The following is a 27,896-nucleotide window of genomic DNA, read 5'->3' as shown; positions in this document are numbered from 1 at the left end:
CTGTGCAGAAGGGTCAGAGCTGCAGAAATGGCCACGGGCAACCTGCTTCTGGCTTCTCTGCTCCTCTCTCTTGCTTTGGTGTTGGCCAAGGGCACTACGAACTCCGGCTTTGTGGGCAGGATCACGGACAAAGGCCTGGATTATGGTAGGCGCTCAGTTTAATGAGGGGCAGATTCAGCTTTTTGCTGCCCATAGGCAAAAAGGCTTTTGCTGCCCTTTTACCTTAAACAAAAAAGGTTTTCCTTTTTTTGTAATAAGGTGGGGTGGCGGGTTTCTCCTCACCCACTCCACCCTTGCTGCAGCTGCCGCTGCCTACAGAGAGGGGCGACAAAATTTGAGAAGGGGCAAAATTTGCTGCTCCTCAAATTCTGCTGCTGTAGGCAAATGCCTCTTCTGCCTCTCTGTTAATCCACCACTGAGTTTAATTCCATCTTCCCAGCAGCAGCCTTGGCAGGGAGGGAGTTACCTGGTGAGTGGGTTTCTTTTTGGATCTGCAATGGGAATCTTTATATGTGACTGGAGATGAATATAACACATGAAACCTTCAGAGCGAGATTGCTTAGACCCAGCATCTTGCAAGGAATGTGGAAGACGCAAATGTGCCATTCAGGCTCAACTTTGTTTAGTAGGGAGGAGGAGGAGGAGGAGGAGAGCCCTGACAGCACAGACGAATGGCTTCCCTCAGAGCCTCGGGAGCGGGGTGCCTCTGGATACCAGTTGCAGGGGAGTAACAGCAGAAGGGAGGGCCTGCCCTCAACTCCTGCCAGTGGGCTTCCAGGATGCTGGACTAGATGGGCCTCCTTGGGCCTGATCCAGCAGGGCTGTTCTGATGTTCCCTCCTTCACCTGCTCTCAGCCTTCTCTTTGCTTCAGCTCGCCAGGTGGGGGTTGCAGTCCTGCAGCAGAAGTTGGCCACGCTGACACTGCCTGATTTCTCTGGCTCCTTCAGGGTCCATGTTCTGGGCAATGTACAATACAAATTGCACAGGTGAGACCACATGTTGCAGTCCATGAGGATAATGCCCTCTTTTTAGCGAGGCTTTTTAATGGATTATCTGCAGTGCAGCTCATATCTGCTGGGCCTTTAACTTGCTAGCTTTCAACCTTTAAATTTGGTTTTAACGGAGTCTTATTTTTCATTTAATTTTATATAGTTTTATCTGTTTGACTAATTTTGTGAACTGTGCCAAAAAGGATGGCGTGGGGGGTGAGATATAAATCTTTTCAAGAAGTGGATAAATACATATTAGGAGAATGGATTGCAACGATCTGGTAGGATCATCTAGCCCACATTTTAGCAGCTTGTTGACAAGGATGTGGAGGGAGTCTGGTCAAGTGTTTTGCTGAAACCCAGTGATGCCCACAGCACTGCCATGAGTGCCCACACTAGTAGATCTGCTGAATCTCTGATCAGCACAGTAGGGAGTTTCTGCCCCCAGCACTCACCCCATGCAACTCACCGGCCAAAAGGTGCTGGAGGCCTCTTTGCACCCACTTGGATTGCAGCTTTAGTGAACGATTCTTTCCCTGAAAGAGCTGCAGCTCCATATGAAAAGTGAAGCCCAAAGGCTAGTCAGGTCGTTCCAGCCTGACCATCACATGGCTTCATGCAGGTGATCTTTTTCCAACTAACAGCCTATCCCCATCCCCTCAACCCCCGTTCTTTTTCAGTCTGAAGATTCAGCATTTCCAGCTGCCGAGTTCAACAATAGCACCCGTCCCAGATGCAGGTCTCAAGGTCTCCATCACCAATGCCTTTGCTGAGTTGACGGGTGATTGGGAGGTGAAGAGTTGGAAGCTGTGAGTCCATTATTGATTCTTGACTTTTTTTTAATCTTCCAAGCTGTATGGGCCACATTTCCCTGAGTTTCTGCAAATGCATTCTAGATGCTATTCTTGTGTTTTAAAAAGTGTGTGTGTACAGGGTCAAACTAATGGTCCACTAAATTCTGAACATAAAAACAGCCAGATCAGGCCCAAGGAGGTCCATCTCGTCCAGCATCCTGTTTCTCACAGTGGTCCACCAGATCCCCCCTGAGAAGCCACAGGCAAAAACTGAGGGGCCATGCCCTCTCTCCTGCTGGTGCTCCCCTGCAATTGGTATTCGGAGGCATCCTGCCTCTGAGTTTGGAGGCAGTCTATAGCCACTGATAGACCTGTCCTCCATGAAGTTGACTAAGCCCCTTCTACAGCCCTCCAAGCTGGTGACTGTCACCACATCCTGTGGCAGAGAATTCCATAGGTTGATTACGCATTTTTTGAAAAATTACTTCATTTTGTCGGTCCAGATTTCCTGGCAATCTGTTGCATGTGATGACCCTGGTTCTAGTGTTGCGAGCAAGGGAGAAAAGTGTCTCTCTGTTCACTCTCCATTCTTTCCCCATTTCTCCTAGCCTCAATGGCCAGGGGAAGGCCTCAGGAAGGGGCACAAGCAGGTCACACCTAAAGGCCATGGTGCTGCTCCTGCCGCACAACCCTCAGGGGTATCTTTTGGGGACTAAATTGGCCCCAGTGCCGTTTTGCGGCACACGTGCTTCTTTGGCTTGCATGTTGGCTACTGTCTCTAAAATGGAGGTGGTACCTTTGGCTACTGTGACTCACAGGCACCTTATTGTCAGCTGAGCCCCAATATACTGGGAACGTATACTTTGAGGCAGGAGTGGCTCGTACTAATGAGCTTGAGGGCTTTGGGGGCACCAAAGGAGGCACAGCTTCTACCCAAGGCTACATTTGCTCCTCTCTCTCCCACCCCACCCTGCCTTAGTCTTAATGAGAGACACATTGCCTGCAGGCTGGCCATTCATCAGGTGGAGCTCAACCCTCATTGATATACCAACCTGCCTGCAGGCAGCACGGCTCTCGTTAACACTGGGTTGGGGCTGGATGGGGGAGAGAGGAGCAAAGGGAGCTCTGAGAAAAAGAGGTAACTGTGCCTCCTTTGGTGCCCCCCACCAACAGCACAGCTCCTTAGGATGAGCCCTCCTGCTCTGAGAGAGGTCAGCTCAGGCTTGAGCTGGTTGGTTTAAATGGCCGTCCCTCTCTCCAGGAAACCGTAGCTGTATTCGTGGGCCTCAAGGGGTCTCTTTTTCATTTGCCAGAGCTCAGTCCGGGAATCTGTCTGTCTGTCATTTTTCTATACTGCCTGACACATATGTATTTCTGTGTATCTTGTACATAGTCCTAGATACAACCAATATAAAACAGAATAAAAAGAATTTCACAGAATAAAAACTATTTAAACAATTTAAAATGGATTTTAATTAAAAGCCTGTTCACTTGAGGGTCTTTTAAAAAGTAAGCAGAGATGGAGAAGCAGCTCTTATTTTGACCGGGAGTGTATTCCAAAGCCCTGGGGCAGCCACAGAGAAGGCCCGGTCCTGAGTTGCCACCAGAGGAGCCGGCAGTATCCATAACCGGACTTCTCCAGAAGATCTTAATAGGTGACAGGGTTCATGACCAAGAAGGTGTTCTCTTAAGTATCCTAGACCCAAGCCGGTCAGGGCTTTATAGATAATAACCAGCACTTTGAATTTCACTCAGAAACGTAGCATCAGCCAGTGCAGCTCTTTTAAAATCTGTATTATGTGGTTTGAGTTGTCCCAGAGACCAAATCCAGCTGCTGCATTCTGTACCTGTTGTAGTTTCCGGACTACATACAAAGGCAGGTCCATGTAGAGTGCATTACATTAGAGTGCATTCCATTACAAGTCTGGAGGTTACCAGCATATGCACCACTCTTTTATGGTCATTTACCTCCAGAAATGGGTGTAGCTGATGTATCAGCCGGTTGATAAAAAGTGTCCCTGGCCATTGCCTTAACCTTAGAGACCAGAGAGAGTTTTGGATCCAGGAGCACTCCCGAGCGATGTACTTCTTTTTGTGGAGTGTATAACCCCATCCAGAACAGGCTGATATTAACCATCTCTCCGGTCTTGACCACCCACAATCAGTACCTCTGTATTATTTGGATTCAACTTCATTTGAATACCTCATCCAGCTCATTACTGCCTCCAAATAGCATTTAGGGAAGTTATGCTACTTCCTGATGACATTGATATCTCCCAGTGGTTTCGTGTAGATGTTAAAGAGCATTGGAGACACTATGGAGCCATACATTAATTCTCGCTTTGCAGAGCAACAGTTTCCAAGTGACACCATCTAGAATCTACCAGAGTGGGAGGAACGGAACCACTGTAAAACAGTGCCACCCAGTCCCATCTCTCTCAGGTGACACAGAAGGATACCATCGAATTGAAAGCTGCAGAGAGATCCAAAAGGATCAGCATAGTCACACTCTCTCTGTGAATACCCATTGGAGATCATGCATCAGGCTGACCAAGGCAGTCTCAACCCCATAGCCCAACCGAAAGCCAGTTTGAGATGGGTCTGGATAATCAGTTTCCTCCAAGACTATCTGGAGCTGAGAGGCCACCACCCTCTCAATCACCTTGCCCAACCATGGGAGATTAGAGACAGGCTTATAGTTGCCAAACTCTGAGGGGTCCAATGCAGGCTTTCTCTGTGGTCTAATGAGAGTCTGCTTAAGACAAGGAGGCATTCCATCTTCTTTCAGAGGTGCATTTATGATGTTTACAAGAACCTCTCTGATAATCTGATTGTTGATACAATAAGTCAAGTTGGGCAAGGGTCAAGACAAGAGGTGGTAGGATGTACAGTCCAAAGTAGCTTGTCCACATCCTCAGGAAGCACAAGCTGAAAGTGATCCAGTTTGATCACATAACAACAACAATGTATATACCACTTTTCAACAAAACTTTCCAAAGCAGTTTACATAGCAAAATAATAAACACATTCATAAATAAATAGGATGGCTCTCTGTCCCCAAGGGGCTCACAATAGAAAAAGAAATATAAGACAGGCACCAGCAACAGTCACTGGAGGTACTGTGCTGGGGGTGGATAGGGCCAGTTACTCTCCCACTACCCAATAAAGAGAACCTCTTTGTCCAGTTAGCAGGGGTCAGAGGAGTTGCTGGATACCTCCATAATAAACTCTGCCCTAACTGTAGAATCCAGTTTGCCACAAATACAAGAGGTTTTGTCCATGAAAAAAAATCATTAAAAGAGTCACAGTGGGTAAACTATGATTCCATATTTGGATTCAAGGGGAGTGGGGGTGTCATACTGCTGCTGCAACAACAACAACACAACAACAACAACAACAAATAATAATAATAATAATAATAATAATAATAATAATAATAATATACTGCTTTTCAACAAAAGTTCTCAAAGCAGTTTATATAGAGAAATAAAAATAAAGACTAGTCCTCTCACAACCCTACATAAATCCCACTTAACATGAACTTGCAGATGCACAGAAAAGAATAGCTTCTTTGTTGATTGTCTTGCCAGTAGGGATGTGCACAAAACGGTTTGCCCAGTTCGGTTCTAATTCAAACCAGGTTTGAACTGGGAGGGGGAGATTCAGTTTCAGTTTTCCTTGAACCCCCCCGGTTCGGTTTGAATTTGAACCGTTTCGAACCAAATTGGGCAAAGGGCTGAGAAAAACCTTAAAGACGCGTAAACTTCAAAAATCACTTAAAAACCAGCCCTTTGCACAATTCATTTCAAATAATTCTGAGAGCTTCCTCGCCCCCCTTGGGAACTACCACCCACCACACTCTGCTCTAGGCTACCTTCCCCACCCCACCCCGACGTGAAGCTATACATTTGCTAGAATCCTCATTATTCCCTCTGAGGAATTCAAAAATACTTTAAAAATTCACCAATAATCAGAGCAGTGTCTTGGGGTTTGGTGGGTGGGAGGCACCCCTGCGTGCCTACCACTCATCCCACCTTTGTGCCCCTATGTGATCCACAATAGGGGATAATGGGCTGGTTCGAGTCCCATTATACCCTATGAGAGAAATAATTCATGATTTCAAAAATTCATAGATATCGTAGGAGTGTCCGATTGCTTTGGGTGGTAGGTTTGGGTGGTAGTTGGCACCCATGGGTGCTCCACAATAGGGAATAATGGTCTGGTTCAAGTCCCATTATACCCTATGAGAAAAAAATTTCCCCCTAAAAATTCATTAAAAATCGTACGTGTCTGATTGCTTTGGAGGTTGGATGGTAGGTACCCATGGGTGCCAACTACCACCCCACCCACTTTTGGACGTTCAAACTGGTTTGAACCAGTCAAAATCGGTTTGAACCAGTCAAAATCGGTTTGAACCAGTTAAAACTGGTTTGAACCAACCCCCCCCCCCAATTTGGTTTGAATTTGAACCGACAGCTGATGGCTGGTTCGGTTCCAATCCGAACCATCAAACTGAACTAGTTTGAATTTGAACTGCTTTGCACATCCCTAATTGCCAGAGCATAGAACTTCAAATGTCCTCTATGTTGTACTGTCAGATTCGAGTCGAGGCATTCTCCATTTACGTTCTAGTTGTCTACCTGGCACTATAGTGAAGTATATACTACTGCATATATTACTGCCATATATGAAGCCGTAATCTGTCTTTACTCCTTTGAAGCATGTGCAGAGTGCTTTCTCACACACACACCCAGCAAATTTAGAAGTGTGCACACACCTAATTATGGTTTTGTTTTGCTTTATGAAACTGTATACTGATAATTTAGTGGTGCAAATGCTCTGCTTGACATGCTTCCATTCAGCAAGGACCATGGCTCATTTGACCTGAAGGTTGAAGGTCTGTCCGTCTCTGTTGGCTTGAAGCTGGGTACTGATGCCACGGGGAGACCAACTGCTGCCACCTCGGATTGCAGTGCCCATATCTCTGGCGTCAACGTGCACTTTTCTGGCAAGTTGAGGTATGTATGTCGATCTTCTTTCTGCAGCATGTCTGAAGAACATTTTGCCTTGCTTAATGTGGACCATGGGGCACGCCCCCCCCCCCGAATGGCTCAGGGCCTCCCTCCTCCCTGAGCTCGTCCAGAAAGGAAATGGAGCAGTGGAGGCAGCTGCTGAGAGCAGGGGGGGAGCGCCGGGCCTTGATGGGCCATAACAGGTGTTGTGTTATAATATTTGAGACTTTAAAAAACACATGCAGTTATTCTGGTGGGGGGGGGATGATTGAGTTTAATTATCAAAGGGGGGGTGGGCTGCGGGCCCAGGCCCCAGCTCTTTTCAGTCTCTAGCCATGCCCCGGCCAGTGATCTCTTTAACTTCTCCTTGCCTGGCATCTCGTCTGCTTTTCAGAAAGGCAAGGCCCAGGGCTGGAATTAGTCCCATCCCAACGCTTGAATATTGATACCGGGGGGAATTAAGGATGGCTGTGGATCATTAAGGACTCAGGCGTTGTAATCCAAACATCATTGCAATCCTAAGGCAGGCCCTTTCCAGATGGTCATCCACTGCACCTGCCAGTCTGCAAGTTCTCAGCGGGTACTGCTGGTTGCCCCCTCCACACACTCCCACCAACTTCTGTCCTCCTTCCCAGCGTCACTTCACCTGCGGTTCAGATGCACAGCAGGGACATCATGCAATCCCCACAGTACCCCCTGCTGGCCAGCTCTGACTTCCTTTCCCCCGTCCACCAGAAAAGTAGTAAGGCTAAGGCTAAGGGGTGGGTTCTTCTTGGGAAGCCAGAGTTGCCCCTGCTGCCCTCACTCGCTGGCCTTCTCTAAACCAGTTGTGCTGTTCCACTTTTCACTTACTCCTTAGTGGCTTTGAGCCCCAACCCTCAGCCCCACCCCTCCCTATTTGCTGCATTATCTCCCTCACGCTGAGGGACGGCTGGGGAGAGGGGCGAACACAGGCCCCCTCTCCCCTAACTGCGCCCCGGCCCCACATGGCAGCACCCCTGCAGTCTGCAGACGGAGAGCAGAAGGGCTGAGGGGGCCCTTCCCCCAGTGAATATAGTGCCAAGGGGGAAGCTCCTTCTGAGAACCAGCTGCCTTCCGACGGGCAGGCATTCCGATTTGACACAGGCTCCGTGTGGTGACAGATCAGCACTCTGACATGGGCAGCAGCCCGACACTCGCCTGTTGGGAGGAGAGCTGGTCTTGGGGCAGCAAGCATGACTTGCCCTCTTTGCTAAGCAGGGTCAGCCCTGGTTTGCATCTGAAAGGGGGACTACAGTTGTGAGCCCTGTAAGATATTCCCCTTAGGGGAAGAGCATACTCTGGGAAGAGCAACTAAGGTCCCAGATTCCCTCCCTGGCAGCATCTCCAGTTAGGGCTGAGAGAGACTCTTGTCTGCAACCTTGGAGAAGCTGCTGCCAGTCTGTGTAGACGGTACTGAGCGAGATGGACCAATGGACTCAGTATATGGCAGCTTCCTATGTCTAGAAGTGGCTGTAGTGGCTGTAGCAGCTGTCATTAGCCACCCAGAGATGTAAGTTTGGGCGAGGTATATATTTGATAGATAGATAAATAAATAAATAAATAAATAAATGAAGTGCTCGGAGTCCCTTGCTGAGCCCATAGTACTCGGACAGCACATCTCCCCCACCCCCACATTGGACGCCAATGGAGCCTCTCTTGGTTTTTCCAAACAAACAGGAGGAGAGGAAGCACCAGTGAGCGGCACTTCCGGTCCTCTTGCCTCATTAGAACAGCTGAAGAAGGTGCCCTTCCTTTTCGACAGCCTCAAGGAGGCACCTGGCAGCTTCATGGGACGTGCACCCACTTTTGACTATAATCTTCCTGAATCAGGATTCCTTGTTTTCTCCCCTCCTCTTCACAGCTGGCTGTACAATCTCTTCCACAAAAAGATCGAGTCATTGTTCAGAAAGACCATGGAAAGCAAGGTAAGCTAACCCTGGGGGTTCAGAATTGGGGGCTCTTCCCCCTGCCCCCCCCGTTTCTGCTGGGCTCAGTTTTTCAAAAGAGGCTTGTCAGCATGTGGCTCTCCCTGAAGCCCTGCCTTGTGACCTGGGAGCGGCTTCCTCTGAAATAACCCCAACTGGAAGGGGACTAGTTGTTCTTGCTCAATGAGTGGGAAAGGTTCTCTGCACATGCACAGGAACTGGAGTTCATCTGGCAGTGCTGAGCTGGGCCTCACAGTGGCCCCACAGCATTTCCAAAAACAACCTGAAGTAGTCCCTTGGCATGACAATATTTGTAGGGGTGCCCAAACAGGACCCCATGGACAAGCAGGTGCTCAGTGAGCCCAAGTGAGGCCGTGAATACATTTTCAACATACCAGTATCACGGCAACAAAAGGGGGGCAAGATGATAATTAAGGTCATTGGGGGAGGGGCAGTTGTGGTTGCCCATCAGCATGTTTGGTGGCGACTCAGGACTGGGCCTTCTCTAGGGCTGCCCCAGGACTCTGGAACCCACTTCCAAATAAAATCAGAGCCTCGACTTCTCTGCGGGTTTTTCAACCAACCAACCAACCAATCAGTTTTATTTGTTTAGCCGTAGCCATAACAAAAAATGTTCAGAAACTGGATAGTTAAAAATAATATAGCCAGTCACTGGGCAGTCAAAAATACAAAGATGGACTCAGAATAACTCAATATTATATCAACTTGCCACATACCTTAATGGCAGAGACTGAAAAAACCTGGTGAAAGTTCTTGTGATGTAGAGTCTGGTATCGGCTAATAAAAAGTTTGCGTAAAACCCCAAAGAACTGCCAGGATAAATCATAAGCAATGACCAAATAAATGCATCGTATACCCCATTTTAGAAGTCACAACAACACCATGCATGAATACAATCTTCCACTTCCCCTGACCTACATGGACGCACACACTCTGCAGTATGAATTCCAACCATACGACCTGTCAACACAGCAGATAGTAAAACAATAAATACTGCAAGTGGAAACGTTTTCCACGTCTGATCTCTGTCAAGTTTGATAGATAAGGTGCAGGGAATGAGGAAGCAAAATGATGAGGACAACGATAAAGAGGAGAACAATATTTCCTGGCAGAGGGCAGTGTCTCTTGGCTGTCTATCTAGAAGCCCTTGCCTTAGACATGTTCTAGCTTTATTGGAACTGCAGGTGCAGCTAGGAAAATTCTGCTTCCTATCGCAACAATAAGTCAATCTTAATTTTTTTCCTAAGAGCTGAAATTCAGAATCAAACCAATGATTCAACAGGTTTCTTTTTCTAACTGGTTGTTTCAGAGTTAGCAAGTCTTTTAGTGCCTTTGTCAGGAGATCAAAGTTTGTGTTTATTTCATCAGGGAAGTCAGATTGTATTATAGTAGTGTGTAAGGCAAGAAAATTGCTGGATGTCAAACTCTTGGCTATTTTGTTGTCCACTGTTGCATTCCGTTTAACGCGTCTATGGGTCACCTGGACTGGTTCAGAATACTGGACAGGTATTTCGTGATGGGCATGTCCAGTATCAGGTATCCTGATAGACAGAGTAAGAGGCTAATGATCCCTCTCAGGCTGCTGGTCAATATAAAAGTCAGATACAGGCTTAACTGCAGAAATATGTGGCCATATATTCGATTACATGGCTACCATTCCTTGAAATATAGGTATACTCCCCCTTGGGATAGTGCCAGCCTCTGCTGATTTCTAAGAAAGAGCTGAAGATGTACCTTTTTAATCTGGCCTTTTAGTTAACACATTTTAACGTTTATATTGAGATTTTAAATGGTTTTAATCATTTTAGTGTTTTATTATGGTTTGTTGTTTTCAATTGGATTTAGTGTGCAAACTGCCCAGAGATGTATATACAGGTTGAGTATCCCTCATCCGAACTGCTTGGGACTGGAAGTGTTCCCTTATTTCGGACTTGTCTGGATTTTGGAATATTCGCATACTGTAATGAGATATCTTGGGCATAAGATCCAAGTATAAACACGAAAGGTTACTGTACACTGTATTTTATTTTTTTAGGTTCTATTTAAAGTATAAAAACAAATAAGCATTGCATTTATGATAACTACAGGTAGCTGTAAATGTAATGAAAACTAATTGCGAGAAAATTTGCAACGCAATAATTTTGCATTCGGCATGCCATGCTGGTTTCCAGATTTTGGAGCATTCCGATTTCAGATGTCTGGATTAGGGATACTCAACCTGTATTGGGTGGTATTAAAATACGCAAAATAAATAAGTGGGTATTTAGTCCGCTAAAACTCCCTTGCTCCCTAAGCTTTACCTTGCTTAGTAAAAAGCAGAGCAGAACTTGATTAATTGACTAGTTCCCTGATACAAAGTACATGAAATGTAGGGGCGGCCCTTTCATGAGGCCAAGTGAGGCAGTGGCCTCAGGTGGCCGTTTATTGGGGTGGCCCGTTGCCCCCAGCCCCTGCTATCAAAGCAGCTCTTTTCTCGGACCAATCTGGCACTGGCAAGGTTTGTGAAGACCACCTCTCCTCACACTCCTGGCAAAGCCTGCAAAAAGCATGAGGAGGGACGAGGGGGCTGCTGGGCAGTTTACACACTCAATGCAATTTAAAACAACCAACACTAATAAAACTTTAAAATGATTAAATCCATTTAAAATCACAAGATAAACTTTCAAGGCCTGTGAGAGCTATGGGACAGGACAGTATTTGGCAACTTGCTTCAGGTGGCATGAAAATTTGGGCCACCATTGACTAAATACCGAAGGGCATGTCTTGATCTTAATTCTTGTGTTAGTTAAAATAGCACCACGGGACAGATCCCTGCCCCGAGGGGCTTCCAGTCTAGAGACTGACACAGGAAAAACAACCAAGGAAGGGGAGGGAAATAGAGGCAGGAGAAGGAGAAGCAGGAGAAGGAGAAGAAGCCAATGCTTCAGTTGCACTTCCTGGAGCTTTGTTACAGCAGGGAATGGGGCCTAAGCGGTTGTGCCAAAGCGGCACAGAAAACGTGGCATTTCAGAGGGCATTTGCAGGAAGTCAGAGAGGAGGGATCACGGCAGTGGTCTGGGAGACAGCCAGGGAGAAAGGGCTGAGATGTCTGGGGGAGGAGGGGAGCTTCTGATGGCTGAGGTTGGTGGGGTCCAGGAGTGTCATGGAAGGTGGGACTGAGAGGGTCAGGAGGGCCAAGGCCAGGGAGGGCTTAGTTTGAAGGTGAGGACAAGGAGCTTGTGCTGGAGCCGGGAGCAGACAGGAAGCTAGAAGGATTCTTTTAATGTCTGAAAAGTTCAGTATGCCTAGTCGAACATAGACAGTTAGTGTGATTTCACTATGAAATAAAGCAACCACCAGGAATTAGGCACCCTGCCTTTCCAGAAGTGGCTAACTGATTGCAGCATTTAACCAGGAGAGTTAACCAGGATCTGATCCTGATTATGGACCCCGATTAAATGGTAGCCAACATGAGCGATTGAAATGGGATAGCCTGGAAATTCCCGGCTCTCATGACATGTTCAGTGGGAACACGCTGGGTTCTATGATCACAACTAACTCCTGAATCCCAGTAGTGCTCATTGTGAGAATGCAGCCGAGGAAATTTTTAAGGTGAAGAAGGCAGTTTGATCTGGCGCTCCTGCCAGGGAGGGCTTCATTCTCATGGTCAGGGCTGGATTAAGCTAGTGTGGGGCCTGTAGCATATGTTATGAAAGGGCCCCAAATTTAAAAAAATGCACATAAATATTGAAACATAAATTATTTACTTGCATAGTAAAGTAATTTTTTAATTTGCCTAGTACCCCCCCACCAACCACCCCATGCCTCCACTCAGCTGAGCCAGCCAGTCAACAAACTTTGCAAAACACCCCCCCCACACACACACACACACGTTTGTGACTCTTGACCATGGGTTCTCCTTTGGAGTTATTTTCACAAAGAGAAAGGAGGTGGGGAACAAAACTCTGAATGTTTAAATTAAAAGGTTCTCAGGAATTCTGTACTTTGAGAAATCTGAACCTATTAGCAATTTTGGCACACAACAGTGGATGTTTGATTCCAATGTGTGCAGAACATATTGGATCCCAGCAGCCATCGCATTAAAATGGCTATTTGACAATATTAAGAATATATGCTTAAGCTCTTGTGCAAGCCTGACAGGAAAGCAGATGTATATTTAAAATAGTTGATGCATTGCAAACGAATGTGATTATGATGAGGTGCATTAGCAACTTCCATGAAAACAGAAGTATCCAAAAGACAATCTTTTGGCAGGAGGCACAGCCTCTTTCAATCTAAATTACACTAACATGCTTAATATGAAAAGGAGGAAATGCACAAATCATTCAGTGCAACCCTAAGCATGTTTACTCAGAAGTAAGTCCCACTGAACTCAATGAGCCTTATTCTCTAGTAAGTGTGTTTAGATTTGCAGCCTCCTTTGGACAATTTCAACGGGCATCCCAATGTAAAGCTAATTGTTGGCAACGCAGCAGTAGTTATTTCAGTTCTAGAGGAGAGGAAAGGAGCTCACCTTAAATTTGGCAGTTCCTTGAAAAGCAATGATCACAAAATCCCTCCCAACAGCACTAGATACTAAAGGAGGATATAAGTGACCTTACCCAACAAGACCGTGATATAAGCTCCCCTCAATTGATCCACTAAACTTTGAGACTCCTCTTGCCGTGCATCTGAGTTACTTCCGGCTTTGTTTATCTTTACCCTCTCCCAGTCAGTTGGAAAACGCTGGCAACATTCAACTAGCATCTTCTTTAGCTTTCTTTCTTCCGCCCAGCATTAATAGTTAGTTGTTTTTTAATCTAAACTGCTTTTATTTCTTTTACTCTCTCTGTGTATGTTTTTAAAAACTTTTACAGTTTAAACAAATAAGGACCAACTCCCTGGCGATTAAGTTATCTTTGAGACCCCTTTGCAAGCTATTTGTTCCTATTGTTGTTCTTACTACTCCCTCCCGTGCTGCTTAACATAATAGATAACCCAATCAACACCATGGTGCCAGGAAGACCTTGCGTAAATGCCCTCGAGCGAGGTGAGAGAATGGGCAGCAGCAGGCAATGAGGAGAGTCAGCAGAGAGCACCAAATAGAGAGCAAAAGAAGGGGCAGAAGTTTAAGCCAGGCGTGCGGGGCCCTAGAAAACACGGGGCCCGTAGCAAATGCTACATTTGCTACTATGTTAATCCGGCCCTGCTCATGGTCTTTCTTCTTTTTCTCCCAGGTCTGTGAGGAGGTGGCCAGCTCTGTCAGCTCCAAACTGCAGCCTTTTCTGCAGACTCTGTCAGGTATGAGACAGCTGATGCAGGGGCAGGCAACAAGCAATGGACCCGCTAATTGTTTTCATTTCGATGCAGAGTGAGTCACAGCCCAGGTCATGCAAATGGCCTGTGTGCATGTGCGGCGGCCCAAAAATCGGAGCCGCCAGACCGGCCCTGCCCCACACAGGTGCAGCTGCAGCCCCCAAGGCTGCCGAAGCCCTCGGTGGGTGTAAGGCAAACTTTTTTTTACACAATTTAATGGCACCTGTCACCCCTGAACTGGGCCCAAACTGGCCTGGGAGGTTCAGTTCAACCTCAAGCCGAACTGGGCCCATTTTGGTTCAATGTCAAGTCCATCTCCCAGACAGGTTTTAATCTGCTCAATGGTTTTAATTCAAGTTTTAACAGAATCATATAGAGTTTAGATATTAATCCTTGTATTTCATGGCCACTTTCTATCACCAACGTCTCAAAATTGGTCAAATCTCTACTAGCCATAGATAACATCTGGGGTGAAGACAGAACTGACTTCAGTTGTATCAACTGAAACCTCGACCAATTGTGTTCCATAAAAAGTGGCTTTGATTGAGTGTTTATTTGATTGAGAGTATACCTTTATAGTATACATCTCTCAGTCTCACTAACTTATTCCCAGGTCTTTTTATTCTACCAATTATTTCTATAATTTTGGGATGGAATATTACTGAGGTAGCTGTCTGTAGTCTTGATTTGCACCCAGAAAGTTGGAGGCTTTTGTGTGTGAGAGAGAAACCTGAACTCTGTCAGATCTCCACAATAGTCGCATTTGCCTCTTTAGTACCACAGTTTTTGTATCTTCAGAATATTTTCTCTGATCAAATATTTGTTGCCACACAAGAAGGGGCAACTATTGGTGCCAGGGCTGCCTGGAAGGGGTGGCTAAGGGGACAGTTGCCCAGGGCCACAAGATTGCAGAGACCCCTACCACCCCTCCCCCCAACACAGGCATAGGGATTCTTCTAGTTCCCTCAAGGCAAGAATAATATATTCATCATGGTGGTGGTGATGGCAGAAACTTTATTTGTCCTGGGTCCCACACAAGCTAGAGAGAGCCTTGATGAGTGCAGTCCCTGGGAAAACATTGTATCTCACACCATCTTTTCTTTTGCAGTAACAGCAAAAATTGACCATGTGGCTGGGATTGATTACTCCTTGGTTGGGCCTCCTGTTGCTACAAATAGTTCTCTGGATCTGGATCTAAAGGTAGGATCAGAGGACAGACAGAAGCAGGAGGGTGAGACCTTTGGTTGCCAGGTTATTCCCATGGAGGTCTTCCGTACCTTGAGGACCTCATGATATGTGGAAATTTGCCTGTCTCTTCCCTTCCCTTTTTTCCTCCCCAATGTCACTAATTCCTGACTCATTGTACAGAGCCCAGCAGTTTTATATATTCAAAAAGAGTTTATTTCAGTGCACAGACCATAAAAACAATGACAAACACTTGGTCTGAACATCAAACTAAAGTTAAAAAGCTAAAAAGCATGAATCCAATCAAACTGTACAGCAGAACAAATTTCAAAAAACACATAATTAATGCAATATAAAATTGAACTAAACACAACTTGGCCTTTCTAAATATCTCTGACCTTGTTCTAATACCTGCCACAAAAAACTTTGCTATATATTCAGTAATTGTTGTTCTCTCTCTCTCTCTCTCTCTCTCTCTCTCTCTCTCTCTCTCTCTCTGTAGTGTCAGAATTCCCTGGATATGGACAGAGTATAGGAGAGATAAAATGGGCTCTAATATTCTTTTTAAAATTACTGTGTGGAAGAACTGGGTTAGTTTCTGTAGCATCACTATTGTTGCATGGGCAGTCCTTTAAATTAACCTGCCATAATGGCTGATGGCAAAACATTTAGCCTGGACATAGAAAGAGTTTTTCTGTACTTGGGAATATTCAGTTTTGAAATGTAAAGTGCAGGCTGCAAGTCAGCTTTAAGCTCTAGGCCAAAATATCTTGGTGAAAACAGACGAATCTTGCAGAAGCAATCGTGTTTGAAAATGAATATCTAAATGTCTCTGCTTAATACAAACTTTTGCTTTCTCTAACCCCAGTGGATTCAGCTGAGATAGTGAATAATCAGTTGATTTGACCTTATCATTAATACATTTCAGCCATAATGAAACATAGCTATCAAACAGAATCAAAGATAAATAACCAAGAGTGACTGGAGATAAATATAAATGTAATTAAAATCTAATTTCAGAAAGCCATGCTAAAGTACAGATTCTAAAGTATGCCTGCTTCCATACTTAATGCTGCTCTGGAGACCCATCTTGGGACCCAGAAAATCTTTCTCAAAAGATGGAGGGTGATCTTGATGAGGGGAGGAGCTGGACATCTGATTTTGGGAGTCTGTGTTCCTACACAGTATGTAGTCTCCACTTAGAGAGGAGGTCAATTTCTCAGGCATGTTCTTTCAACTTGGATTTGCTTACAGAAATATGGGTGTGTATTTTCCCAATGTGATCTTCTTACAACAGTCTCAGTTATAAACACTGGCCACATCCGCATTGAACATGGAATCGCAGGTCCAATGGACCTACGGTTCTGCACCCCTCCCCCTGCTCTCCTGTTCAAATTCAGATGTACAAGAGAGCAGTCTCTCTGCAGCCGGCGAGATTACAGAAAGGTGGGGGAGCTGGCTATGCGGGGAGCTTCCATCTTTACTGAAGGACAGCCTGCACAGCCAATTATGCCGGAGATGAGAGAGGAGCTTCTTCCCTCAACTCCGCTTCCAGGGGCAACAGCCTGCAGTTCTGAATTTGGACATCCTGCAGGCTTCCTGGAACCTTGGGTTGTGGCCATGAAACTCACTACAACCTGAGGGTTCAGATTAGAGGCCCAAATCTGATCCCTTGGTTTTGTCACTGCACATAAACTGGGTTTCCCGCATTCAGACGTAAGGTCCGCAGAACCACAGGCCAGTTCAATTGCGGTTCCACGTTATGTGTGAATGCGGCCACTGTTGTCTTGAGGGGCTTTAAGGAAGCTGGATGCCGTGTCTTTGTGAGTAGCTGTTTTGGGAAGGTGAATCAGAGTGGTAAATACAGAATAGTGTTGCTTTAGAATTCATCAACAAGACAAGGCTTCATGGGTATTTCTCCCCCCGCCATGTGTCCCTCAACGTTATACCATTTCAGAAATTTGAGACGATTTTCTAAAATGTTACTGGTTTTGTACAAAACTGATATTCCAACTCTAGTTTCAGTGTGGCCAGAGTGATGGGAAAGAGGAGCTCCACAGTGCAAAAGCATTTGAAGAGCAAGAAAAGGGCTCCCCCCCTGCCCCCACCCCACCAACCTGGGCTGCATCAGGCAGCATCGCCAGCATCCCCACTGACTGAAGTTTTCTTTCCTTGCCCTCCAGGGTGAATTCTTTTCCCTCACCCATCGCTCTCCTGCTCCCTTCCCGGCACCTGCTTTGGCTTTTCCTGTGGATCACGACCGCATGCTTTATTCTGGGATCTCCAGCTATTTATTCAACACGGCTGGTAGTGTGTACTTCACTGCAGGAGCTCTGGCCTATGAGATCACTGATGACATGGTAAGGAGTGGAAGCCAGGTTGCTGAGCGAGACTCCGCCATGGAGAGCCTGATGGACCCCTAAGGCGTGTCTTAGCTGGCTGTGGTTGCTCTTCACATGCTCAGAGGCCCTGCCTTCTTTACTAATCTTTGCTTTATCTTTTATACTGCTCCTAGTTTGATAAATATCATTATTTTTAAAGTTTTGCATAATTTTCACTTGGAGATGGTCCAGAGGCACCGAATACTCTGCTCCCCACGTTGTGATCCCTAAAGCCAATGGCTGACATCCTTTGTGAAATTACATCAGCATAGTAATGCTGAGTGTTGCATTGCAATTTACAAAAACTCAAACATTGCTCAACATAAGTTGAATGAGGGTAAGCCTATTATTTCCAGAGGGATTACTTTTGCACAACTCCTGTTGTGCAATGTTCACACTCTCCCAAATTGCAAACACACTAGGCTGATGTAATGTGTGCGCCCGCACGTTGGATATGCAGGCGTGCGTGCATGGCGTGTGCATGCACACATGGTACTTCCAGCCACTTCTGGCCAAAACCAGGAGCAGAGGCAGGGAGGTATGCTGCCGTCCCAAGAACTTTTTTTTAAAAAGACGTGCTGGCAGGGGAAAAGCGGTGGGATGGGTAAGTGCACCCCACTGCCATTAAAGAACCACCACCCCCGGCGCCGGACCACGGAGGCACGGTTCAGTGCACACCACTAATACACACATACACAAAGTACATATTAGCACTTTGTGTGTTCTAGGCCCTGGCCTGGAGAGCAGAGTTCTGCAGCTGAGTTCCACTGGGACCACTAGCTGGTATCAGACACTGTGGTGGTGCAATGAACAAAGATGCACCCACGCAAGCAAGTCTCAGCACTGAGCAGATGCTCAAACGTGCACAATCTCTTTTCGACTTGGTCTGTGGATCGCTTTGATTCCTCTCCTACAACATAGGTGGACTGAGAAAAGGTTTCACTGCATGAGGCATGCCACCGGTTGTGCAGGCAAGCACCCCTGTGGCACCAGCACAAAACTAGTAGTGTGCATGGTTTGGTCCGGGAACACTGTTACAGACCTCCGGACTGGTTCAGCAGTCCGGCGGTCCGGAGATTCGGATTGGTGGGGGCATGTAGCTTTAAGCGGGGAGGTGGTAGTACTTACCCCCCCCCACCGCTCTTCCCCCTCTGGCACTGGTCGTTTTAAACATCTTCTTGGGGCGGCAGGGTTCCTCCCTGCCGCCCCTGCCCCCATCGTTGTTCCTTATGGCTTAAAAGAGACTAGCGCTAGCGGCGCGCATGCGCCCTCCTCGGTGCAAGCACTTGTTTTTGACGCTGGTGCGCATGCTGCATACATCACATGTGATGTATGTGGCACGCACACGCCAGCGTCACAGACGAACGTGCGCTGCCTGGAGTGCACGCTCCTGGCTAAGGGGAACTAGCTACTAGCGCAGCATCCTTGCCCAAATGGAACAGGTTTGTACTAGGTGCCTTGTTCTTCGGGTTATAAGCCACTGGCAGGAGATGGAGAGGACTGATCTGACCTCTTAGTCCCCTGCTGCTAACTGAGCAAAGAGGCACTTTTTAGAAGTGGTGATTCTCTTTTACTTGGCAGAAGGAGAGCAACTGGCCCTGTCCATCTCCAGCACAGCATCCCTCCAGTGGCTGTTGCTGGTGTCTATCTTATGTTTCTTTTTTAGATTGTGAGCCCTTTGGGGACAGGGAGCCATTTTGTTTGTTTATTTGTTTGTTTGTTGATATCTATGTAAACTGCTTTGGGAACTTTTGTTGAAAAGCGGTATATAAATATTTGTCGTATTCTTGCCCTCTGGTCTTTCAAATAGTACATCAAATCCTACAACCCAAATGCCTTGTTCTCCTGCTGCAGATTCCCAAGGAGTTTAAAATCCGATTGAATACCTCATCCTTTGGACCCTTTATTCCGGAGGTGAGTGTCACATGGCCCTGAGCTTCTTATATGAGAGATTCCCATAAAAAGAGTGTGTGTGCATTGCTGAATTATTTGAGGGTGGGATGTCTTTTCCTAGCTGTACAGTGGATCTCTGCTATTCTTCAATCCCAAGTTGTTCTAGTAAAAACTAATCTGCCTACTTTCCCTTCGCTATCCCTACAACTGGACTAAACTGGGGTCAAATCAGTTAGATGGTCCACAATTTAGACCTCTTGCACCTCAAATGTCTAACCATCCAGCATCTTGAATCGGGGTGGATGACATCTACTATGCCTTTGAGGTGTCCCCACAACTGTATCAAATTTGATTCCAATCAGTTCCCACTAGCCCTCAAACGTTCATGCACCTGCCATCTTGAATTGGGATGTATGACATCCCAAACTATGCTGTTGAGCTGTCCCTATGTGTCCCGACAGTTGTACCAAATTTTGCTCAAATCAGCCGCCGATTAGCCCACTTGTGCCTCAAACATTCACCTGTCCACCATCTTGAATTGGGGTGGATGACATCATCACAAACTATGCCACTGAAGTGTTCCTATGTGTCCCTACAGCTGTAGCACATTTGTTTCAAATCAGTTAGACGGTCCACAAGTTAGCCCACTTGTGCCTCAAAAGTTTACACATCTGCCATCTTGAATTGGGGTGGATGACATCATCACAAACTATGCCATTGAAGTGTTCCTATGTGTCCCTATAATTGTAACCAGTTTGGTTCTTATTGGTCCAGGCGTTGCAAAGTTGATGGGCAGCGGAGGGAATGACACACACACACACACACACACACACACACACACACACACAATGCCAGGTGATTTTGCAAGCCTACTGGAAAGTAGGCTAAAAAATGAAAGAAAGAAAGAAATCCGTTAATGGATTTTGTGCTCTCGCCCAAAGGAAACCACCCCTTGTAAGGCGGCCTCAGGATTTCTCACCACGGTGCAAGTGGGGAGCGGCTGACAGTATTCTTAACTTTGTATTTTTCATATTGCTAATGAATGTTGAAATGCCTGTGACAAGCCATGCGGCTACCACAGAAATTGCCAGCCTGTGTGCCAGGCCAAAAAGGTGTGTCCCTGGGGCCTGAAGTGTGCCTTACAAAGGCAGCCACCCTGTCAGGAGCCGGGAGGGCCCGGGCAGCAGCAGCAGCAGCAGCAGTGCTTGCTTATCCTGGCAGCTCCTCATCCCAAAGGAGGGAGTCAGAAATGCAGCACCAGGCTTCTCTGATGCCAGCCCACACTGCAGCTGACAGGTGCAGGGATATCTGAGCTGGAGGCCCTTTGCCCCATCCCATTGGGCCTGAGCCCTGGCTGAGTGAGATCCGGGGAGAAGAAGACAGGATGCCAGGAAGCCAGATCCCCAGGCTGGTCTGGTGGTAGCAAGCATGACTTGTCCCCTTAGCTAAGCAGGGTCCGCCCTGGTTGCATATGAATGGGAGACTAGAAGTGTAAGCACTGTAAGAGATATTCCCCCTCAGGGAATGGAGCCGCTCTGGGAAGAGCAGAAGGTTCCCAGTTCCCTCCCTGGCAGCATCTCCAAGATAGGGCTGAGAGAGATTCCTGCCTGCAACCTGGGAGAAGCCACTGCCAGTCCGTGAAGACAATACTTCACAGTTAGATAGACCACTGGTCTGACTCAGTATGTGGCAGTTCCCTATGTTCCTATGTATCCTGCAGCTGTAAGGAGAATGCCTGCCTAAAGAAAATCCATATTCGTCTAGAGTGTAAGAATTATGAGGGCCTCTCACACTCTGTGTGCCCCAGATCTCAAAAGCTTGTGGCTCGCTGGACTAACCGATAGTCTGGGACAGCAATTTAAAACGAAACAAGGCAATTGACAACTTCAGGAGCACACAGTGTAAACTCTTCTTGTCAATGCTGCTTCTTTCTCTGCCTCTAGGTGGAAAAGCGGTACCCCGACATGCTAATGAAGCTTCACGTCTTATCTTCTTCGGCCCCGTCTTTGAACATCACCCCTGAAGGCCTCTCGTTGGCTCCTGAAGTGGATGTCCAAGCCTTTGCCATTCTCCCCAACTCCACCCTGGCTCCCCTGTTTGTGCTGGGGGCAGTAAGTTCCGTTCACACACTCCATCTCTTGGTGCGGTTGCTGCCAGATGATTCACACTGTTGCCTATCCTTCCACCTTCATTGGTGTTTTTTTTTTTGGGGGGGGCTGTTTTTTGGTGTGGTTTTACTTTGTAGTCTGATTGTGCACATTTCTCCCTACTCATCTATATATTTATTCGATTATACTCATGTCTTCATTCACAGAGAAATTTCTTTCTGACTTTTATCCTGATGCCCACCCTTGTTGCAAATGGATCTGCTCCTTCAAGGATTTCCCTTTTTAAAAAAAGTTTTTTATTTTATTTTATTTTTAGATCCACCCCCCCTCTCCCCGATTTCATATTTGCAAATATTATCATGTCCCCTTCGCCCAAAAAAAGCATATCTGACTGTGTGCAAATTTGGCATTATTTTAAACCCCTTTCCTATATGTTTGCAAAGCAGACTCAACCTGCCTCTCTTTGTTTCCAGTCTGCCAGTGCTTTGGCCAAAGTTGCTGCCAGGTCTACCAAGATTGTTGGGGCCCTGGAGCTTAGCAGGTGAGAAATACGGAGGTGGTTTTACACGGGTGCTTCAGCATCCTGATAGATCTTTATTTGCTTGATCAGAGACAAGATATGTCGGTGTTATTTTTGACACACACTGGGGCCTTTCACACGATCAGGTGGGCGGGGGGGTGGCGGGGTGAAGCCTAGATTCCCCGCAGATTATCCGGACAGGTCCCAGTCACACCGCGCCATCGCTCACACAGTCGCCACAGCGGCAACCGGCATGGCATTCTGGAGGCCAGGGGGAATCCCCCGATGCACCGCACAAGACCTCCGTGCATGGAGGTCTTCCCCTGGGAGACGGGCACTCTAGGCAGTCGTCTCTGTGTCAGGGCAGGGGGCAAGCAGCCCACACTGATACACGATCCCGGAGCCGGAGTTAATGGTGCACTCGCTCTGTTAACCCAGGCTAAGAGCTGGGCTTCAGTGCTGGGTTTGATGCTGTGGCATTGCCAGGATCCGTGTGGGTCCTGGCAGTTCTCACACGGGCAGCCAAATCCAAGCTTGGCCACTCATGAGAACAGCCTCACGGACTCTGCTTTGCAGCGAAGATCTGCTATGCGTAATGATTTTCAGTGCAGAAATGATGCAGTGGGGAAAATGTTAACACCTCTCCTGCCATTCCTTACAGTCCTGGGATGGATCGGGCCCAATGTGGCAGATTTTTATTTTTATGTAAAAGGACAGTTTCTGATTCACTTCCTTGTTTATCCCCCTGTAAGGTTGAGTGTAGTTTGGCCCTTACAGCACAGTCCAAAGCATGTTTACTCAGATGTAAGCCCCACTGTATTCAGTGGGGTTTACTCCCAAGTACTTGTATATGGGATTGCAATCTAATTCTTGCTTACATAGGCTAGGAATCCTGTAGGATATGTTGTGTGAGTGGGGGAAGAAGCACAATGGGCCATGGCGATGGTTTGTTTCATTGGCTTGGTTTGGCTGGCCTCTCCTTGTAATGACTCCATAATCAGCAGGTGGGGAGGTGGACCTCTCTCTCTCATTCTCTCTCTCACTTATGTAGGTTGCAGCTGTCCTTGAAGCACTCTGATGTTGGACCCTTCTCCGTAAGAGTTCTTCAGTGCCCTAACTTGAATGATCTCCCAGTCCTGAATAACCCCCAAGGATTCCATTGGCAAATCTAGAGGGCCCCATTTTCACCATGAACAGCTGATGGGCCCGGGACACCCTGCCAGCCTGCTTCCCATCCGCTGGCTGTCCCTTCTCCCCAGTGCTCTCTCCCCTCTTTCTGCTGGCATACCTGAAAGGATTCCCCAGTCCTCTTGGTTGGGGATACCCACTCCTTGGGAATTAGTCAACTAACAGAACATGCCAAGGCAGATATGGAGTCCTGCAGGGGTTGGGCTTTCTGCTTTCAGTCTGAAGGGACACAGAATGTGGGGACTTTGGGCCACCTTCCTAAATTTTCTTTCTTTCTTTCTTTCTTTCTTTCTTTCTTTCTTTCTTTCTTTCTTTCTTTCTTTCTTTCTTTCCCACTCTTCCTGAGAAGAACCCAGAGTGGTATACATGATTTATGATTGTCCTCACAACAACCCTGTGAGGTACCACTCTGGGCTCCTTGGAGGAAGAAATGTAATAAATACATAAATAAATGTAAATGTAATATAATGTAAATAAATGTAATAAATACATACATAAATAAATAGAAATGTAATAAATACTGTAAATAAATAAAAAATAAGTGACTGGCCCAGAATCACCCAGTCAGTTTCCAGGCTGAGTGGGCATTGAGTCCTGACCTGCCATTTCTTGCTTGTTTCTCACTGCCCAGGTACAACTGATGCAGAGTCTCATAAACTTCTATGCTTCAAACATCCTTATTCCTCAGATTAATGGTAAGGACTAGTTTAATGGCTTTGCAAAGTGTTCCGTGTATCATCTCAACAGCTCTGCGAGGCAGGCAAAATGCAGGAGATAAAATAATATCTGTGACACATTCTCGGCCACACAAGCATGTTCTGCCACACACAGAGAGACTGCTGCCCTTCAGCTCTCCAAGGCCAAAACAGGAATGGGGGAGTCTGGCTTTGGGCGCATGGGGAAGGGGTACTTGGGGGAGGACCCACTTGTGTGACCAGCTCAGGGGCAGCCCTTCCATGAGGCAAGGTGAGGCATTCACCTCAGGCAGCAGATTCTTGGGGATACATGTACACACACAAACTGCACATGCACCATTTTCTTGTGGGTTGCAACTTTGTTGCAAAAGCGCTTCATTAGTCTGAATGTCAGCCACTCCGTGTTAACACAAAGTTACATATAGGCTGAATTCACATGTAACACGGAACCGTGGTTCCACACCTACCTACCTCCACTCTCCCATCTGAACTGGGACATTCAGGACAGCTGCCTCTCAGCAGGACTGCAGAGGCAGGCGGAAGCTGGCTGTGCGGGCTTCCTTCTTGAAAGAAGGACAGCCCACACAGCCAATTGGGCCAAAGTGAAGGAGGAGCTTCCTCCCTCAACTCTGGTTCCATGGGGTCGAAACTGGAGGGCCAGTGTTCGGATATAACACTGGCACTGGGAAACCAGAGTCGAAGGTGGCCAAACTCCACTCTGAGCCGAAAGTTCCGTTTGGAGTTTGTGGAGGGAAACTATGTGTCCCTTTCCATCTTTAAGTTTGGTTTCCCAAATTCAGACATGTGGCTATGGAAACTGAAGGTGAAGGGACCTCTGCATTCCTATTATGTCCAAATTTGGCCACAATATCTTTTGGATAATCTGGCTTTCCTTATCAGCAAACCTGAGAGTTGGTGGGTGGGCTCCAACGACCCTTCTGCGTCCATGACTTCCATGGTGTTAACTGTCTCTTCCAGCACGGCTGGCCGAGGGCTTCCCACTTCCTCTTCTGGACCACGTGCAGCTCTCCAACCTCATCCTCGAGCCTCGTCAGGTGGGTGGCACTTCAGTGCTGTGGCAAAGGAGACAGAGGACAACCAGGGAGAGTCTAGGGTTGGGTGCTATAGAAGGAAGGGCAGGGAAAGCCCCCTGGAGAGTCAGTGAAAAGTTGTGCCACACATGGGCGCAGGATTGGCCCGTGCCCCAAGAAGCTGCACAACATCCTGTGAGAAGTACATCCCAGGATCCCTTGCAAAGGATGCTGCAACAACTCCCCAGTTGCATGGGAACCTGGTTGCAGTGGACTACAACTGAGGCATGGGCGGGGGGAGGGTTCATGAATATAGCCAACATGGTCCAGGTTGAGTCATCAGGTGCATAATCAGCCAATTATTATATCCCAAGAAAAGGAAAGTGATCAAGGGCACAATCCACCAGGAAGCTCAATTGAAATAAACATTGCTGGATTGGGGCTGTCCCTAGGAGGGTGTGGGCTGGGTGTGAGCAGCACTCAGCCAGACTCCTCCACCACCGTAGCTCCTCTCTTGGCCCCACTGAGTATCCAGCCGCCCAGCGCTGATGAGTCTGACCGCCTCCCTCCTCGTCCCAGTGAAGAGAGAGCTGACCAAACTTCCCAGGGCGAGGTGCTGGAGAGTCTGCCACTCTCCTCCAGCGTGGGAGAACTGACCGGATGAGGTGTGGAGGGGGTGTGGGGGGGGGACAGAGGAGTGGAGGGCAGCCCTTGTGCGATCCGGATAAGTCCTTTCACCTCCCGGAAGCGGCCAGACTTCTGTCACTGCAATCGATTCGAACGAGCTCTCCATCACCGCCACCCTCTCCAACAATTCCCGAGCAGATCCAGTCCTCTGCTGCTCAACCGGTTCTTCCTTGAAGTCTCCCATAGGCCAGTCCGGTGTCATGCCGCATATCCTTGCTTAAAGACAGGATGTTCTTAAGGCCAAGCTCTTCAAACTAAACGAATCCGTAGCCCTCCGTGGCTTCAGTTGCGCAAACCACAATCACGGCTAAAATCCACAGGGCGATTATTCAAGAGTAAGCCACTGATGATGAAACACAACTGATGCTGGTATCTACGCACCTCTCATTTAGTATCCAGCTCATGGGGGGCTTGGAAGTTTGGTCGCCTCTCCCTTTGCTCCGAGGAGGAGGGAGGACTCTTTAGCACCACCCGTTGGCTACTGAGCGGGGAGGGTGGGTGTGGAGTGGCGGCTGATGGGGACTGCTGAGGTGGCTGGGCCCAGCTGTGGGGCCTGGGAGAGCACAGGGCTGGGGATGATTGCCCCGCTCTCCCCACCTAAAGGACCGGCCTGTGCCTGACACTGTACAGCCAGACATATTGTAGCTGCTCTCTGTAGCACGGATGTGCAGAGTGGCGAGAACTTTGCCTCCATCTAATGTTCAGTTACGTCTTGGCCAATGGTTGTCCTGATTCACTCCGCACTGAAATGTGAATGTTGCATCTCTTAAAATAAGATGCAGCCCAGTTTTGGAAGGACTGGGGGCGGGGAGGCGGGGGGGTTGCCTTGGAAGAATCCGCAGATGGGTGTGGGCATTGTCCAAATTGGCAGACCTGCCTGCTTGGCATCTCCCTTCTTTCTGACCGCAAGGGGTGGCTGCATTGCCAAATGTCTGTGTGCAATCGCTGATCCTCCCAGCCAGGTGTCTCTGCAGCCAAAACCCAGCATTCTGAAATGGCCAATGAGTGGTTATATTCCTACGAAATATATGAAATCTTCGACATCAACCCAGGATCATTTTGGACATTCTCCCAGTGCTAAGAACAGCTCTGAGAGGGTGGGATTCTGCACCCCTTCTGTTTCCATACATAGGGAGTCCCTCTGGACTCTGGTGGAGAGCCTCAGATACAATTGTGGGCAGCAGACTTCCCTTTGATGCTCAACCAGAGTTTCTCCTTGGGCTGCATTCACAATGCACATGCCCAGGTCGCCTGCAGATGTAACCAGAGTCCATGTTCTCAGATGAAAAGTGTGTGCCGTGCTTATCCACAGAGAGACAGGCATGCATGGATGAAAGAATGTTCTTTTTTGGTTGTTGACAAAGGCATAATTTGGCCTGAATATTGTCTTCTGATCTTTCCTCAGGATTTCCTGCTCTTTGGAGCAGATGCTCACTATGGTTAGTGAAGATGCAGGCAGCAGAAAGAGGAGTGATGACGATAAACGGAAACATGATGTCGGCCTCACTTCAGCTGCTTCATTTTAGCTTTGCATTAAGGGAAAAGCTCCCCAGGAATGTTGTTGTTATCTTCTTGTCTGGGCTGGCAACAACGTCCTCTCTTTGGTGCTGTCCTTTCTGGTTGCAAACTCTCCTTCTGCTGGACAGCTGCATGAGAGGCTCCCTGACATGCCCACAGGCCAAGAGGAAGGGCTGAGCAAGTGGTCCATGTCCTTTGACTCATTGGAAATACCTCGGCTGTAGGGCTGCACTCTCTGTCCTGCAGAGGAAGGGTCTGGAGCTCAAGCAATTGAGATAACTTGGGAGCTCCCCCATCCCTCCCTGTTCCATGGACATATCCCTCCCTCGGGGGTTTCAGCTGAACTTGGCATCCAAGGCTGGCATTTATTCTGCTTTCAACACGGGTGGAAGTCCATCCAAATGTGGCGCTGCTGCATTCGATGCCTTGAAATGCATGGGGGAGGAGAATCTAGCAACAAATCCTAGCCGTGTTTGCTGAATAAATCCTCCATGTTCAGAGGGAGTCTACCAGTGAACACCCTCTGCTTCATGTCTTGCCTGTGGACATCTCTGAGATCTTTGATCTGTTTAAGTAAAGCTATTCTTGTGTTTTCAAAGAATTAAAAAGAACCCGTTTCTCTTTGTCTTGTA

General features: G+C 47.4%; 1 protein-coding gene across 1 annotated transcript; it reads left to right on the top strand.

Moving 5' to 3' along the window:
- Positions 1-27,896, top strand: LOC128323851 (bactericidal permeability-increasing protein-like). The gene is made up of 15 exons (XM_053247711.1): positions 1-145; positions 873-987; positions 1,671-1,799; positions 6,647-6,802; positions 8,679-8,742; positions 13,980-14,043; positions 15,167-15,258; positions 17,427-17,603; positions 19,479-19,538; positions 21,461-21,628; positions 22,099-22,166; positions 23,197-23,239; positions 23,965-24,028; positions 25,007-25,083; positions 27,152-27,896. The coding sequence occupies exons 1-15, from the start codon at positions 28-30 to the stop codon at positions 27,188-27,190; spliced, it is 1,434 nt and encodes a 477-aa protein (XP_053103686.1). The 5' UTR covers positions 1-27; the 3' UTR covers positions 27,191-27,896.

The sequence above is a fragment of the Hemicordylus capensis genome, chromosome 4 (genome assembly GCF_027244095.1).
Source record: "Hemicordylus capensis ecotype Gifberg chromosome 4, rHemCap1.1.pri, whole genome shotgun sequence".
Taxonomy (NCBI): Eukaryota; Metazoa; Chordata; class Lepidosauria; order Squamata; family Cordylidae; genus Hemicordylus; species Hemicordylus capensis.
The sequence above is the reverse complement of the archived record's forward strand: the minus strand, read 5'-3'. Positions and strand labels throughout refer to the sequence as shown.